This window comes from Ascidia mentula, chromosome 5 (assembly GCF_947561715.1).
Source record: "Ascidia mentula chromosome 5, kaAscMent1.1, whole genome shotgun sequence".
Lineage (NCBI taxonomy): Eukaryota > Metazoa > Chordata > Ascidiacea > Phlebobranchia > Ascidiidae > Ascidia > Ascidia mentula.
Window position 1 is genome coordinate 16,540,712 of NC_138570.1, and position 17,042 is coordinate 16,557,753.

Genomic DNA, 17,042 nt, shown 5'->3' on the forward strand with positions numbered 1-17,042 from the left:
ATCCATCTTGGCTGTAATGCCTGGGTTGCGAAGCCTGTAAACCTAATGATCTTGATACGATAGCTGTGATCGCCAAGCACGGACATGCGCAGTGATGCGATCCTGACAATCATTCTATTGCATGAAACATTGCTATGTTGCTTGGAATAGGATTCGAATTCCTGTTTGTTTACATGTTCGAAAAAGTTTCGTACTTTCAAACTGATCTGTAATAGACGTCCTGTAAGTTAGGATGTCTGTTGTTACGTAGTTTTACGTCTTTAAGTGTTGTACAGTTTCTTGATTGACCTCCCCCCCCCAAGAATATACACGGATCTCCGACTCTAATGGTTACGTAATTTGTTTTATCGTTACTTGCCATATAGCCTAACTTAGTGATAAGTGTGTATCACAACAATCGTGATCGATGTTTCTTGCTTTACGTGACTTGAGGTCACAGCACAACAAATATCGTGTTCCGGAAGCAATGCTTCCTCATAACAGATGTTGGAACTCTTAGACTGTTTAGTAAGAATTTAGTTTGACTTTCCAGCTGCTGCGAAAAAATTCTCGTGCTCCTACAGGTTGAAATAATACCTGCAATGGCTTTTGGGATCATAGTCAAGAACCTACTTGCTGTTACAGTTTTCCAGGCAATTTTGTCTGTCAGTTTATCAAGTAAGTCTCCTTATAGATTGCAACAAAATAACAACAATTTCGTTAAGTAATGCAGTTGATCAAAAACCAACTTCCAGTGAAACTTTGTTCGGTAGAAAATTTTATGGATTTAATATTGCGTGAAACATGTAGGAATCCATAGATTTTTCTTAGTAATTTTTTCACTTGAAAATTATCAATATTTTAATTTATATTCATAACATTTTCGCTGTAAAATTTCGAAAAGTGCACGCTGATAATAACTGTTCCAGATCTAACTTGCAACGACGGAACAACTATTGCCAGTACCCAATTTTGCAACGGTGTGAACGACTGTGACGGAAGTGACGAAGTAAAGGGCGATGCTTCATGTATGCTATGCCTCTATCCAGCGATTAGGTAAGCATAAACTTTAATCCAGGCCAGATGTCGGCAACCCATGGCTTCAGGGCAATACGTGACACTTTAACCCTCTGTTATGGCTACATATAGAGACGGCAAACTCTTTTAATCAAAAATCTATGATGTAAACATTAAAAGTACAAAACTTAATGGTGAACTTCGACCTTTTCTATGGAGTCATTTGGCACCAGAGACCTTCCAAATTCATTTTTATGCATCCGATTGTTTTTTGTTTAAGTAACTAATTGTGTTAAGCAATAAGAAGGAATAGAAAATGTTTTACTTGAAGTTGCACAGTCGCCCCGCTTAATAACACCTGCCTGCTGCACCGAGACTACTTCTGCAACGGAACGGTCACGTGTCAAGGTTTTACGCCTTGTGACGTCGGTTGTCCGAGTCATTACAAATGCCAGAACAGCGACGCGTGTTACCCGCGTACAACTGTATGTGACGGCAAGAAATGTAACGGGTGTCCTGAGGATGACGACTGGCGAACCGGTGTGGGATTTAAGTGCGTTCGAAACGGTGAAATTTGCCGTTTACCACAACAAATGTTATGGGACAGTGTGCAAGATTGTGACGATGGGTCGGATCTTTGCTTTTCGACCACCACCAGTTTGCCAGACGGAAGGTAGAAGCTCGTAAAATTCGTAAAAGCTCACAGAGGTTGTTCATACTAACTTGAACCCGTTTATCGCGTCAGGGATCTGAGGAACACACGCGGAGTGGTTTTCGACGACAAAAAGTGTACACGTTGCCTTGACAACGCCATGATAATTCCACGTCATAGGGTTTGTGACGGAATAGTGGATTGTCCGGATTTGTCTGATGAGTGCTTATGCGAGAAGCAGGTTGCCAACATTTGCAATCACGTGACTCTACGGTCACTCAGGTAAAGGAATATTGCAACGCAGGGATAACTAAAAGTAACGGAAAGGTTTATAATGGAATTTGGATTTTTTATAGCTCACCGTCTGTATGTCCCGCTGGACAAATTTTTTGCACCAACGCAACTTTGGATCAGTGCGTCAACCGCACTTCAGTGTGTGATGGAATTGCTGACTGTGCAGATAATTTAGATGAGAAGTAAGTTCACAGGCACCGGATGACGTAGGTGTATATTTATGACTTTTGTGTGCAGATTCAGTTATTGCGAAGGAACCTTGCCATGTGCTAAGGGACAGTTGGATGACGCGGGAAAAGAGTGCAGGTTTGTGCAACAGTTTTTAAATATGTTGTGTATTATTTGGGTTTCGTTGAGGTTAAAACCAATTTGTATGCGACGATTATGACATTCAAGGCAAACGTAATTGGCCAGGCCTGCAAAACTTGATGGGTCTGTATAATAATTAGGGGAAACCTGAAGAAACGTATGAAGACACATTAGAGTCGGTATTGTTAACACAACAGACTTTTTGGGGTTTTGTTCTGTCAATTTTCTGACATTGTGTTGCAGGTGTAAATCCTCCAGATGCCCTCCACCACAATTCAAATCCGAATTAGGAGTCGCGACTGGAATTTTGTGTAACGCGATCGAAGATTGTCACCTCAACCCACCTGGAACATTTGGATTCGTTGCTTGGAGTGCTCCCCCCGGTTATCCAGAGGACGAATGCGAGGCTCAGTGTCCGAACGTGACTGGGAAGTTCGGTTGTACGTTTTATTCTGCCCATGCCAAGGGAACTCCGGAGTTCAGACACGTGTGCACGGATAGGGTTCGTAATTTGGAAGAATTTATGAATTTACAGTTCATCGTCAACTCAAGTTTGACGTGGGGATTTTAGTGAGCGTACAGCAGAGTTGTAACCGAGCCCATTATTTTGGACCTGGACCCGAACTAGAGTTTTTAAAGCCCGAATTTGGTTCAACCAGTTGTGATGTAACAAGGATCTGTCTCTTCAAAACATGTGACGTACCTGACGTCATAGTAAAAACGCCACAGATGTAGTAATAGTAGTGTCTATTCGAGCACGAATCTGGTCCGATTTGGGGACAAAGGCGTAAAAAATTTGAACGGTAACAGCAGCTCCATCAGTTGTTTAGAATTCCTCCGTTTTAGGCAGTTTTTGCAACTTGAGCGATTATTGTATGAGGTTTGCATGTATTTTTTGATATTGGGAGAAATCTCTGTGTCAGTTTTGTAAATCAAGTTGGCCTCATTAGCAATGGCGATTTTGATAAGTAGACTTATACTAATAGGCTACATTGTATGTTCTGCAGGTCATGAGTGGCAATCACACTGTGATCATTCCAACTGATATTCCAGGATCAAAAGTTTGTGATGGAGTTCTTGACTGCGTCGGGGACGGAAGTGACGAAAACAATTGTCCCGACAGGTTCAAAAACATATAAATTTAAAATGGTATATGGGTGATCTAGTCAAACTTCGTGAAACGTAAGCCATTCTGACTTATGTATAGCTCTGGCAAGCAACATAGCCAAAAAGTTAAAACAATCTTGATTTGTTTAGGTGCTGGGAAAAAATATGACGAAAAAATTTTCTTATTGCTTCAACGAATTCAGTTATTGTTTATTGAACAATACATTTTCTTCCCGAATTAGTTGCCGGAATTAAATGGCCTAAATTGTTCTGGATACATTAAAAAGCCTAAATTAAAAAAAATATCTATTTTTTTGCCAAATACAATATGCCCCTACCCTGTCGCCGCATTAACTTTCAAAATTCTTTAATTTAACATTTTTGTTCAAAAAATGAACAAATGAATGATTTTGTAAAATCAAGCTACCTATTAAATAAACGCATCAAAACTCTCACTGCTTCTATGCTAACTGCAATGAACAAACAGGTTTATGTGCAAAAGCAAAAACTTGGTGAGTATCCTGAGGTCCAAACTATGCGACGGATATGAAGACTGTGACAATGGAACCGATGAATTTAAAGCGAACTGTTCGGCGACCGAAAGGTTTTACTGTCCGTCCTTGAACGGACAAAAGGTGAAATAATGACAAAAAATTACCATTCTAAAATAATATTATTGTGTTCATAATAAAGGACAATTTTAGTGATTAGATAAGTGAGCAGAAGACAGTGCACACTGTTTTGACCTGTAAACTCTCGTTATGCAGTTAATAACTGTATAGGTCTGATGGTTTAGCTGGGTTGACAAGCACGGGTCGACCACAAAGTGAAAATTTGTGCCTGACTTGTCAACAAGCTACCAGAGCTATATAACCAACGGTCGAACTGATGACAGTCTATATTAGTAATGTCTGCAGGTCACTATTCCATTATAGCCCTATTTTTTAATATTGGGATGACAAGGGCTCTGAATTTGTACTATATCTCTCAAGTATCACAATGTCCTTCCGAAAGCTAAAATAATTTGACCAATCCTTACTTCTTCCTATTTTCTTAGGTTTCAGTATCAACAAACGTGCTTTGTGACTTCAACATTAACTGCGACAACGCCGCTGACGAAGCAAACTGCACACAAGATGGGAGGTTCTACTGCGAAAGTGGAATACCTTTATTTGTTCGCGAAAACCAGGTACGTGGAAAGGGACTTGCTTGGCCTCTCTGCCCCTTCGTGCCCAAAAAGTTGACAACCACGTGTAAATTAAGCTAAATTCTTTTTATTTTACTCAAAAATGGTGACACCAGAATACTTGCATGACGTCATTAATTGCAACGAATGTATTGCAAACACCGAATTCTGGCCACTTGTTATCTTTTTGACAATTAACACTTCACTACCTTGTTCTTCATGTAAGATTTTGGATGGCCGTGGCGACTGCAGTGACTGGAGCGACGAATGCTCTGAAAAATTCAGAACTGGTGCAAATATTTTGTCGTCACGATTCGAACTTATCGCAAATCCTGCGTTACGGGGAATCGTGTGGATCATGGCTTTGCTCGCCTTTGTTGGAAACTTGGTGAGTTCTCAAGTGTGTTCAAGTGAAGACTCTACGTTATATTTACTTATTTGTAAGGTTGTTATCGTCGGAGAAGTAAAAACTCTGATGAAAAAACAAACAAAAGACAGAGGAGCGTCACTGAGGACCAATCACATGCTGGTTTTAAACTTAGCTGTAGCAGATTTTCTTATGGCTATCTACCTATTGATGTTGGGCATAGCAGGGGCAACTTACAGCGGAAGTTATTGCTCTCAATCATTGTCGTGGTTAACAAGTCAGTCTTGTGTTGCTATGGGAGTGCTGGTCGTGCTTTCGAGCGAGACTTCGGTGATGACGTTGTTACTGCTCACAGGATCTCGTATGTTTGCTGTTTACAATGTAAGTGTTCAAGTTGTTGAAATTGTAAGTAATAAAGTTGTTTTTAATGTAAATGTTAAAGCTGTTTGCAATGTAGTTGTGCATCTTTTATTTATAACTAATGTAGGTTTTATTTTTTCAGCCTATTGTTTCGTTGAGCAAACCGAGTTTTCGGTCCGTGCTTTTGGCGATTGCTCTAACCTGGGTCTTTTCTCTGATACTGGCCCTGGTGCCTTTGTCGAGTTACCAACAAAGTACCTTTGTCGAAAAAACTCTGATAGAAAACAATCCTTACTTCAGCAACGTGGTTGTCCACTTCGATGCAGCAAAGAACTTCACCATGAAATTGCTCACTTACTCCCAGCAATTATCATCACAGCCTGACTCCGTTCTACAGCAAGTAGCAGCAATGACGTCATGGAACGAACTCGATCAGTTTCTCACCTCTCAATTTCCCCAAAGTCAACTTTTGACCATTTCCAGCCACTTTGGGTAATTGGCGTTTGACTCTGCAATGAGTCTCTGTTAGCAAGCGTTTAAAAAATAACTGCTTCTTCCTGACATGACATATGGTGAATATATCGATAGCGTCATTTGCGGGTATTTTGTATGGACGTTTAATACGTTGCATTTCGTGTGAACGCTTCGTCATTTCCAATTGCAAAAAATCGTCCTTTACTATCATACACTTTATATAACTAAAATATTATTTACCACAACGGGATTACATTCCGATCAGGTTTTCTCATAGCTATATGGCGCTTGGCCGGCGTTGCCATTTTATTCCAAACTACATGTTTAGATACTACAGTGCCAACAGTGTTTGCATTCCAAATCTGTTCGTCACCACAAAGGATTGGGCGTGGAGGTTCTCCCTGGCTATCTCCATCATCAACTTCTTGGTGTTCATATGTGTAGCTACAATTTACACTGCTATTATATTCAAAGCAAGGAAAACAGTCAGCAAAGCACAGAAAGTCGGAAAGAAATCCACAAGTATGCAAATGCAATTGTGTTTACTACTTACTAGATATATTTAAAATAACGTTATTTTTTATTTATTAGTGCTTCAGAGGAAGATTATTCGACTGATCATCACGGATTTCTGTTGCTGGATTCCTCTTTCGATCATGGTGTTCGTCAACTTTAGCGGAGTTAAGATTGACAGCATCTCATACGCAGTTGCTGCAATCGTTCTTCTCCCAATCAACAGCGCCCTCAACCCCATTCTCTACTCCAGTTTTATTGACAAGATTGTTGACAAATGCAGAGGAAGTGTCGCAATTGGGAACCAGCCTTCCTCATCAACGTCTTCTCAAAACACAACCAAAATGCGAATGACGACAAGGAATGCTGCTCATCCCACCTCGGGGAGCCGGGAATTGGAAATCAATTAAATCCCATACAAAAAAATATTATGATGATCTTAGTTTCATAGACGTTCTATATCTAGGAACACAAATCACGGATTTCCTCATCAATCTGAGTATAAAGAGACAGATTTCTTTGAAACATGACAATGTTAATGACAATATGGGGCAGTTGCTATATCTACTTTATATAGGCCAGGAATGTACAGCACATGGCACGCCATTAGTTTGTTAGTGGCACGAAAAATGTTAGAAAACATTGATGTGTTCCTGCAACTTTGGTATTGAGCTATTTAAAAAATTCTAAACACACAGAATGTTAGGATACACTTGACAAGTCTCAATGTTCAATCAAGTTTCTTTGTCAATGCGCATCACCCCTTAAAAGTTGCACAAATGTTTGACACCTGACAGATAGTGTATGACAAGGATGACACGTATACATAAGTTGAGTATTTTCCTGTTTTGCTTTGCAGGGGACGGTCACGAATTGAAAGATAACGCCATGTATTGCATTTGCAAGTTTTGAAGTGTGGTTGTAAACGTTGCGGAAAATTTTCTAAAACATTCGCTTGAAGGATGTACCAAGTTTTAAGTATGTTTCTAATGCTGAAGTTACCGCCATTGCGCGTATCTTACCTATGCATTATTTTATATCGCTTACTTTGAGCAAACACAACGTGGTTATCACGTATTGACTCTCTGCAGTTGTCAGACGAGCCCACATTGCCATCATGTGATCTCGTTTTTTGAATAAAACCCGATAAACTGCAAATTGAAGAAAACAAAAATTTTTACTGGCGAGAAATCGGCATTGAAGACAAATTACTTGGGTAAAAGTCAAGCTGCGTACTACCAATTTGCTTCATACACACTTAGTTTTTCCGAGCGATCTTCAATTCAATTGTTCTTTTCGGCTGTGATGTTAACACAACGTCTGTTATGGTCGGTCGCCTGTTTGTAAATTTACATTTGTATATGGTAAAAGTGCCATAACGCAACGCACAATTCAAAAAGCATTCGTACATTACCCCGTTACTGTGCACTCCAAACAACAACTGAGGAGGTGGAAAGACCAACGGAACGCGAAGTTTCGCTCTGAGCCACCTTCAAATATTTTCCCAATATTCTTTTCTATGTGTTCACTTTAGCGCAACCAAGTGTATTGCCGAAATAATGAACCTGATGTTGAAAAAATGAATTTCACGGTGTGAAAATACTTCCAACTTATAGCCACAGTTGAGCGCCATTTTCTTTTGACTTTATTATCTTCATAAATTTATATTTCTCGTCGTAATAAGTACAATTGCGATTTTATGACTTCGAAAACCTCATTTATATGATTTCAAAAATGCGCTGATTTGTAACAGTGGGTAAAGTTGCCTATGGTAATGTATATACTTGATCAAAACTGGTGAGTACTAAAGGTGTACGCACTCGAGAAAACTTCGACTGGTGGTACTCACAAAACCCGTTAACTCCAAATAAAATATTCTCTTGCCAGTAAAAATACAAAAATCGATTATGGACGTCACATTTTCATTTCCCGTAATCCATTCGGGTGATGAAAACGTGATCGCATTGATATTTTGAAGACAAATGTGACAAACCGTGTTGCGCACGATAAGTGCAAGGACAAGTCATAGGGTTGTATCGGAATAGTCGATTGTCTGGATTTGTCAGATGAGTGTTTGTGCGAGAAGCAGGTTTCCAACATTGGCAATCACGAGACTATTCGAACACTCAGGTATAAGATTATTGCAACGCAGAGATAACTAAAAGTAACGGAAATTTTTTTTTTAAATCAACATTGTTATCGTGTTGGGAGTAAGAACATTTTGATGTCAAAAATAAACAAAAAACGCGATCGAACTGATATTTTTGGAGCCTCAATTTAATACATTATAGTTATTTTTCTAAATGTGTTTGCCGCCTCTGTCAAGTCACAACAGAGGGTGAAAGAGCAACATGTTGCTCCAAAACCCCACGTTGCAGACCTCCAGCTAAAATTCTGAATCACTCTAAATTTACTCTTGAAGTTATGTGTTCTTTAAATAGGTTTACAGGCTTCTCAGCCTAGCTGGACCAGCCAACTTTTTCGTGATAAGTCGGAGCAAGATTTCAAAAATCAAGCTCCCTGTGAGGTTTGAACACATAAGGCTAACCAGGCCCAACGCTCTACCAACTGAGCTGCTGGAGCTCGGCGGTTTTACGGCATATATTATGGCCAAGGTACACTGGTGCACAAGTGCACAAATTGCCAGGTTTATCCGTGAAACCGCCGAGGTTTGATTTTTTAAAAAAAATTAAATTTTGGCGGGAAAAATCCACGTACTGCTGTAAACCTTATGATCTGGATATAGGATAGCAGTGGGGCCATTCTGCCAATGATGCAATTTTATGAAATATTACCGTGTTGCCTTGAATGAGGGTTGAGTGCCTGTTTGTTCACATGTTCGAAAAAATTACGTAGTTTCAACGTGATTTTGTAATGAACGTCCTGTAAATTAGGCCACTGTGATTACGTAGTTTTATCATTATCGTGATTACCCCCCAAAACATTGTGTACAGACCTCCGCCACTGGGGGTTACGTTGTGTGCTTTATCGTTACTTGCCATAAAGCCATAACCTATATTAAGTGTGTATCACAACAATTATGATCGATGTTTTTGCTGTACGTGATTGACGTCACAGCACAACAAATATCGTGTTCCGGAAGCAATGCTTCCTCATAACAGATTTTGTAACTCTTAAGACTGTTTAGGAAAAATAGTTCTACGTTCCAGCTGCTGCCGAAACTCTTGCTCGTACAGGTTGAAATAACACCTGCAATGGCTTTTGGGATCATAGTCAAGAACCTACTTGCTGTTACAGTATTCCAGGCAATTTTGTCTGTCAGTTTATCAAGTAAGTCTCTCGATCGATTGCAACAAATTGCAGCAATTTGGTTAAATGTGTGCAGTTAAAAACCAACTTCCAGTAAAACTTTGTTCGGGGGAAATTTCATGGATTTAATGTTGTATGAAACATATAGGAATCCATATATTTGTCTAATAATTGTTTTTACTTGAATATCATCAATATTTTAATTTATGTTCGTACTATTTTCGCTGTAAAATTTCGAAAAGTGCACGCTGATAATAACCACCTGTTCCAGATCTAACTTGCAACGACGGAGCAACTATTGCCAGTACACAATTTTGCAACGGTGTGAACGACTGTGACGGAAGTGACGAAGTAAAGGGCGATGCTTCATGTAGGTTATGTCTCTATCCAGCGATTAGGTGAGCATAAACTTTACTCCAGGTCAGATGTCGGCAAACCATGGCTCCAGGGAAATATGTGACACCTTTACCCTCTGCAGAATTACAATATAAAATAACCTTGTGTCAAACGCATTTATTGTTAAGTGCGCTTGACACAAGGTTATTTTATATTGTAATTCTGCAAACGTGAAGTTTCCACCTGTGTCACGCACAACAAGTGGCGTTAGAAAAGGTCGATTTCGATATGAAAATATTGAATGTTGTCACCTTTACCCTCTGGCGTGGCTACATATAGGGACGACAAGCTCTTTTAACCAAAAAGCTATCAAGTAAATATCAAAAGTATAAGACTTTATGGTGAATTTTGAAACAAGTCATTTGGACCAAGATACCTTCCAAATTTATTTTTATGCATCCGATTGTTTTTGTTTAAGTGAATAAGTATGTTAAGCAATAAGAAGGAATACAAAATGTTTTTACTTGAAGTTGCACAGTCGCCCCACTTAATAACACCTGCCTGCTGCACCGAGATTACTTCTGCAACGGAACGGTCACGTGTCAAGGTTTGACGCCTTGTGACGTCGGTTGTCCGAGTCATTACAAATGTCAGAACAGCGACGCGTGTTACCCGCGTACAACTGTATGCGACGGCAAGAAATGTAACGGGTGTCCGGAGGACGACGCTTGGCGAACCGGTGTGGGATTTAAGTGCGTTCGAAACGGTGAAATTTGTCGTTTACCACAACAGATGTTGTGGGACAGTGTGCAAGATTGTGACGATGGGTCGGATCTTTGCTTTTCCACCACCACCAGTTTGCCGGACGGAAGGTAGAATCTCGTAAAAACTCCCGAAATTTGTTCAAACTTAGAAGAACTTGTCTAATTCTGTAGAGATCTGAGGAACACACGTGGAGTGGTTTTCGACGACAAAAAGTGTACACGTTGCCTTGACAACGCCATGATAGTTCCACGTCATAGGGTTTGTGACGGAATAGTGGATTGTCCGGATTTGTCGGATGAGTGCTTGTGCGAGAAGCAGGTTTCGAATATTTGCAATCACGTGACTCTACGGACACTCAGGTATAAGAATATTTTATGCAGGGATAACTAAAAGTAACGGAAAGTTATATACCGTATTTACTCGATTGTAAGCCGCCCTCGAATGTAAGCCGCCCTCGATCGTAAGCCGCACGCGACGGTGTTCAAAAATTAATATAAGCCGCCCTCGAATGTAAGCCGCACGTTAATGCTAAAGACAAACTTAGGTGCCCTACAACAATAATTGTCAACAAATCTGTCGTTTAAAATTGTCAGATACGCTGACAATCTTGGGAGATAAAACGTATTGGTACGATGAAGCGAGTTGATGGTAAATTTCATTAAAAAACAGAGCGCAGACAAAATATCTGCGTGACATTAAATGATATAAGCCGCCCTCGATCGTAAGCCGCACAAACGGTAGTTTAAAAAACTTTATAAGCCGCGGTTTACAATCGAGTAAATACGGTAATGGAATTTGGATTTTTTATAGCTCACCGTCTGTATGTCCCTCTGGACAGATTATGTGCACCAATGCAACTTTGGGTCAGTGCGTCAACCGCACTTCAGTATGTGATGGAATTGCTGACTGTGCAGATAACTTGGATGAGAAGTAAGTTCACAGGCACCAGATGACGTAGGCTAGTTTATATTTATTTATTTTTGTGTGCAGATTCAGTTATTGCGAAGGGACTTTGCCCTGTGCTAAGGGAAAGTTGGATGACGCGGGAAAAGAGTGCAGGTTTGTGCAACGATTTTGTTTAGCGTTAATATGTTGTGCATTATTTTGGTTGTTTTAACCTAAATATTAACTTTTATTATATATTAACTTTTCCCGTTTCCTTTATTTTTTACTCTTTCCCTGACGCTAAAACCAACAATGATAGCATGGCCAACCTTATGGGCCGGAGCCTGTAACGCTTGGTGGGTCGGCGTAATAATTAGGCATAACTCGTAGAAACGTGCAAAGACACATTAAAGTCGGTATTGCAATACAACATATGTTTTTGCAGGTGTAAATCCTCCAGGTGTCCTCCACCACAAATCAAATCCGAATTAGGAGTCGCGACTGGAATTTTGTGTAACGCGATCGAAGATTGTCACCTCAACCAACCTGGAGTATTTGGGTTCGCTGTTTGGGGTGCTCCCCCTGGTTATCCAGAGGACGAATGCGAGGCCCAGTGTCCGAACGTGACTGGGAAGTTCGGTTGTACGTTTTTTTCTGCCCATGCCAAAGGAACTCCGCTGTTTAGACACGTGTGCACGGATAGGGTTGGTAATTTGGCATAATTATTGAATTCACAGTTCATCGTCAACTTAAGTTTGACGTAGGGTTTTCGGTGATTTTGACAGGTAGACTTACACTAATATATTGTATGTTCTGCAGGTCATGATTGGCAACCACACTGTGATCATTCCAAATGATATTCCAGGAACAAAAGTTTGTGATGGAGTTCTTGACTGCGTCGGCGACGGAAGTGACGAAAACAATTGTCCCGACAGGTTTTAAAACATATAAATTTAAAATGATATATGGGTGATTTAGCCAAACTTCGTAAGACGTAAGACATTCTGACTTATGTATGGCTCTGGCAGGCAACATAGTCAAAAAGTTAAAACTATCTTGATTTGTTTAGTTGGTGCTGGCAAAAATATGATCAAAATGTTTTTATCTTATTGCTTCAATAAATTCATTGTCTGGTTACGACGCACACTCGGACAGCGCTTGCTGAACTGCCAGTGTTCGTACAGTTTATTTCCAGAGTCAAATACGCGCGTCACGAAAAATAACGCGGTTTTCTGCAACTCAATAATCTAACATGACTAACCAACATAATAGCGCCACACAGCTAGACAACAAAACTCACCGAACTGTGGCGTAAAGCAAGCCTCAACTTCTTCGATTTACAATTGAAATGAGCACTAACTATGTTAAATGCCACCTTATTCAAAATTAAATCTTTGAAAGCAGCAGGTTAATCAGAGCACATGTAACACAACCAAACACAACAACTAACTAACGAAAAGAAAGCCCGCCATCACATTAAGACAAAGGCACGCATTATTACGTAACTATAATGACTGTGCTCCCAGCACCCGTAAACAAAATAATGGCGGCGAGAATCAACAGTCTATTGCACAATACATTCTTTTCCCGAATATAGGCCGGTATAAAATGGCCTAAATTGTTCTGGATACTTTAAAGAGCTTTCAAATTAAAAAGACATATATTTTTTTCCCAAATACAATATGCCTCTACCCTGTCGCCGCATTAACTTTCCAAAATTTATTAATTTGGCATTTTTGTTCAAAAAATAAACGAATGAATGATTTTGTAAAATCAAGTCATTTATTGAATCAACGCTTTAAAACTTTCACTACTTCTGTGCTAACCACAATGAACAAACAGGTTTATGTGCAAAAGCAAAAACTTGGTAAGTATCCTGAGGTCCAAACTTTGCGATGGATATGAAGACTGTGACAATGGAACCGATGAATTTAAAGCGAATTGTTCAACGACCGAAAGGTTTTACTGTCCGTCCTTGAACGGACAAAAGGTGAAATAATGACAAAAAAATTACCACTTTTAAAATAAGGACATTTTTAGTGATTACAGTAGCAGTGCACACCGTTTTGACCTGTAAACTCTCGTTAATGCAGCTGATAACTGTATTGGTCTGGTCTAGCTGGGTTGACAAGCACGGGGCGATCGTAAAGTGAAAATTTGTGCCTGGCTTGTCAGCCAGCTACCAGAGCTATATAGCCATCGGCCGAACTGATTTGTATAGGTACTGTCTGCAGGTCAACACACACTTTTTGCCCTATTTTTTAAAAATATTGGGCTGACAAGGGCTGTGAACTTGTACTTTATCTCTCAAGTTTCACGGATGTCCTTCCAAAAGCTAAAATATTTTGACAAATGCTTACTGCTTTCTATTTTCTTAGGTTTCAGTATCAACAAACGTGCTTTGTGATTTCAACATTAACTGCGACAACGCTGCTGACGAAGCAAACTGCACACAAGATGGGAGGTTCTACTGCGAAAGTGGAATGCCTTTATTTGTTCGCGAAAACCAGGTACGTGGAAAGGGACTTGCTTGGCCTCTCTGCCCGTTCGTGCCCAAAACATCGACAACCACGTGTAAATTAAACTAAATTATCTATATTTTACTCAAAAATGGTGTCACCAGAATGTTTGCATGACGGCATTAAATGCAACCAATGTATTTCAAACACTAAATTCTGGCCACTTGTTATCTTTTTGACAATTTACACTTAACTAACTTGTTTTTCATGTAAGATTTTGGATGGCCGTGGCGACTGCAGTGACTGGAGCGACGAATGCTCTGAAAAATTCAGAACTGGTGCAAATATTTTGTCGTCACGATTCGAACTTATCGCTAATCCTGCATTACGAGGAATCGTGTGGATCATGGCCTTGCTCGCCTTTGTTGGAAACCTGGTGAGTTCTCAAGTGTATTCAAGTGAAGACTCTACGTTATATTTACTTATTTGTAAGGTTGTTATCGTCGGAGAAGTAAAAACACTGAGGAAAAAACAAATAAAAGACAGAGGAGCGTCACTGAGGACCAATCACATGCTTGTGCTAAATCTGGCTGTAGCAGATTTCTTTATGGCTATCTACCTGTTGATGTTGGGTATAGCAGGGGCAACTTACAGCGGAAGTTATTGCGCTCAATCATTGTCGTGGTTAACAAGTCAGTCTTGTGTTGCTATGGGAGTGCTGGTCGTGCTTTCGAGCGAAACATCTGTGATGACGTTGTTACTGCTCACAGGATCTCGTCTGTTTGCGGTTTACAATGTAAGATAAACGCTAATTACAATATATGTATTACATCTGGTAACAATGTAAATGTTAAAGCTATTTACAATGTAGGTGTTCATATTTTATTTATTACTAATGTACGTACGTTTCATTTTTTCAGCCTATTGCTTCGTTGAGCAAACCGAGTTTTCGGTCTGTGCTTTTGGCGATTGCTCTAACCTGGGTCTTTTCCCTGATTTTGGCCCTGGTGCCTTTGTCGAGTTACCAACAAAGTACCTTTGTCGAAAAAACTCTGATAGAGACCAATCCTTACTTCAGCAACGTGATTGTCCACTTCGATGCGGCAAAGAACTTCACCATGAAATTACTCACTTACTCCCAGCAATTATCATCACAGCCTGATTCCGTTCTACAGCAAGTATCAGCAATAACGTCATGGAACGAACTCGATCAGTTTCTCACCTCTCAATTTCCCCAAAGTCAAGTTTTGACCATTTCCAGCCACTTCGGGTAATTAGATTTTTGGCGCTTTACTCTGTAATGAGCCTTTATTGTGTTTAAAAATTAACGACCTCTTCCCCCATGTGACTCACAGACCGCGCATCCTGACATGACATATGGTGAATTAATCGATAGCGCTACCTCCTTTTTTCAAATTTATTGCGGGTATTTTGTATAGACGTTTTATACGTTGCATGTCGTATGTACGTTTCGTCATTTTACTATTATACCCTTTATACAACTGAAATATTTTTTACCACAACGAGATTTCATCCAAATCAGGTTTTCGAAACGTTATATGCCGCTTGACCGGTGTTTCCGCTTTTCATTCCAAACTACATGTTTAGATACTACAGTGCCAACAGTGTTTGCATTCCAAATCTGTTCGTCACCACTAAGGATTGGGCGTGGAGGTTCTCCCTAGCTATCTCCATCATCAACTTCTTGGTGTTCATATTTGTAGCTACAATTTACACTGCTATTATATTCAAAGCAAGGAAAACAGTCAGCAAGGCACAGAAAGTCGGAAAGAAATCCACAAGTATACAAATGCAATTGTGTTTACTACTTACTGGATATATTTAAAAAAGCGTTGTTTTTTATTTATTAGTGCTTCAGAGGAAGATTATTCGACTGATCATCACGGATTTCTGTTGCTGGATTCCTCTTTCAATCATGGTGTTCGTCAACTTTAGCGGAGTTAAGATTGACAGCATCTCATACGCAGTTGCTGCAATCGTTCTTCTCCCAATCAACAGCGCCCTCAACCCCATTCTCTACTCCAGTTTTATTGACAAGATTGTTGACAAATGCAGAGGAAGTGTTGCAATTGGGAGCCAGCCTTCCTCATCAATGTCTTCTCAAAACACAACCAAAATGCGAATGACGACAAGGAATGCTGCTCATTCCAACTCGGGGAGCCGGGAATTGGAAATCAATTAACTCCCATACAAAAAATTATTATGATGATCTGAGTTTCATAGACGTTCTATATCTACTTTATATAGGCCAGGGATGCAAAACACAGGGCACGCCATTAGTTTGTTAATGACACGAAAAATGTTAGAAAACATTGATATGTTCCTGCAACTTTGGTATTTAGCTATTAAAAAAAATTTTAGTGAAAATCTTATCCTGTTGGTATTGTGGAATCTGATATTTGTGAAACAAACGACATATTTCTACAGTTTGGTTCCAAGCCATTATGAGAATGATATTACATTATCAATGTATTGTGTTAGTGCATCGTTTGGGCTGTTTTGCTTAGCATGGGACGGTCACGATTTGAAAGACAAGACCATGTATTGCATTTGCAAATCTTGTAGTGTGGTGGTAAACGTTACAGAAAATTCTTCAATATCTTCGCTTGAAGTATGTACATAGTTTTAAGTTGGGCTGTGATGCTGATGTCATCACCATACCTCGAAATACAAATTTGCGCGTATATTACTTGAGCATTGCTTTGTGTCGCTTTCTTTGGGCAAACAACGTGACAATCACGCATCGACTCTCTGCAAAGGTTAGTTGAGCCGCTCACATCGCCACCGTGGTACCACTTTGTCGCAACCAAGTGGCTTCTATTACCCCACCCAGCTGCTGAATGTATTGCTGTAATAAGAAATCCGTTGTTGAAAAAATAAATATTTTGTGGTCAAAATACTTCCAACCAAACCAGATTTAGGTTCCATTTTCTTTACATTTAACTTTATTATCATAACTTTTTTTTCTCGTCGCAATAGCATGTAAAATTTCGATTTTATTTTTTCAAAAACTTGACATAAACTACATTTAATTATCTACATACTTTA

The 17,042-nt window shown here is 39.7% G+C and overlaps 2 protein-coding genes across 2 annotated transcripts; both read left to right on the top strand.

The window, feature by feature from the left end:
- Positions 1–922: 922 nt before the first annotated feature.
- On the top strand, positions 923–6,668 carry LOC145903054 (uncharacterized). The gene is made up of 14 exons (XM_082991142.1): positions 923–1,035; positions 1,328–1,669; positions 1,742–1,930; positions 2,005–2,124; positions 2,180–2,248; positions 2,495–2,753; positions 3,259–3,374; positions 3,846–3,993; positions 4,416–4,547; positions 4,771–4,932; positions 4,990–5,292; positions 5,414–5,763; positions 6,074–6,267; positions 6,337–6,668. The coding sequence occupies exons 1-14, from the start codon at positions 1,010–1,012 to the stop codon at positions 6,666–6,668; spliced, it is 2,742 nt and encodes a 913-aa protein (XP_082847268.1). The 5' UTR covers positions 923–1,009.
- Positions 6,669–10,641: 3,973 nt separating this feature from the next.
- LOC145903055 (uncharacterized) lies at positions 10,642–16,176 on the top strand. Its single transcript, XM_082991143.1, has 13 exons — positions 10,642–10,736; positions 10,800–10,988; positions 11,440–11,559; positions 11,620–11,688; positions 11,960–12,218; positions 12,334–12,449; positions 13,357–13,504; positions 13,893–14,024; positions 14,248–14,409; positions 14,467–14,769; positions 14,894–15,243; positions 15,582–15,775; positions 15,845–16,176. Exons 1-13 carry the CDS (start codon positions 10,657–10,659, stop codon positions 16,174–16,176), a joined length of 2,454 nt encoding a protein of 817 aa, XP_082847269.1. The 5' UTR covers positions 10,642–10,656.
- The last annotated feature ends 866 nt before the right edge of the window (positions 16,177–17,042 follow it).

What these genes read in the sequence shown, in the direction of transcription:
- LOC145903054 (XM_082991142.1), top strand. Translation starts at nt 1,010, where the DNA reads ATGCTATGCCTCTATCCAGCGATTAG. An exon ending in GCAGATAATTTAGATGAGAA is followed by an intron (nt 2,125 to 2,179) that starts GTAAGTTCACAG and finishes TTTTGTGTGCAG; the next exon opens with ATTCAGTTATTGCGAAGGAA. An exon ending in AGTCGGAAAGAAATCCACAA is followed by an intron (nt 6,268 to 6,336) that starts GTATGCAAATGC and finishes TTTATTTATTAG; the next exon opens with TGCTTCAGAGGAAGATTATT.
- LOC145903055 (XM_082991143.1), top strand. Translation starts at nt 10,657, where the DNA reads ATGTTGTGGGACAGTGTGCAAGATTGTGACGATGGGTCGGATCTTTGC. An exon ending in GAAAACAATTGTCCCGACAG is followed by an intron (nt 12,450 to 13,356) that starts GTTTTAAAACAT and finishes ATGAACAAACAG; the next exon opens with GTTTATGTGCAAAAGCAAAA. An exon ending in TCGCCTTTGTTGGAAACCTG is followed by an intron (nt 14,410 to 14,466) that starts GTGAGTTCTCAA and finishes CTTATTTGTAAG; the next exon opens with GTTGTTATCGTCGGAGAAGT.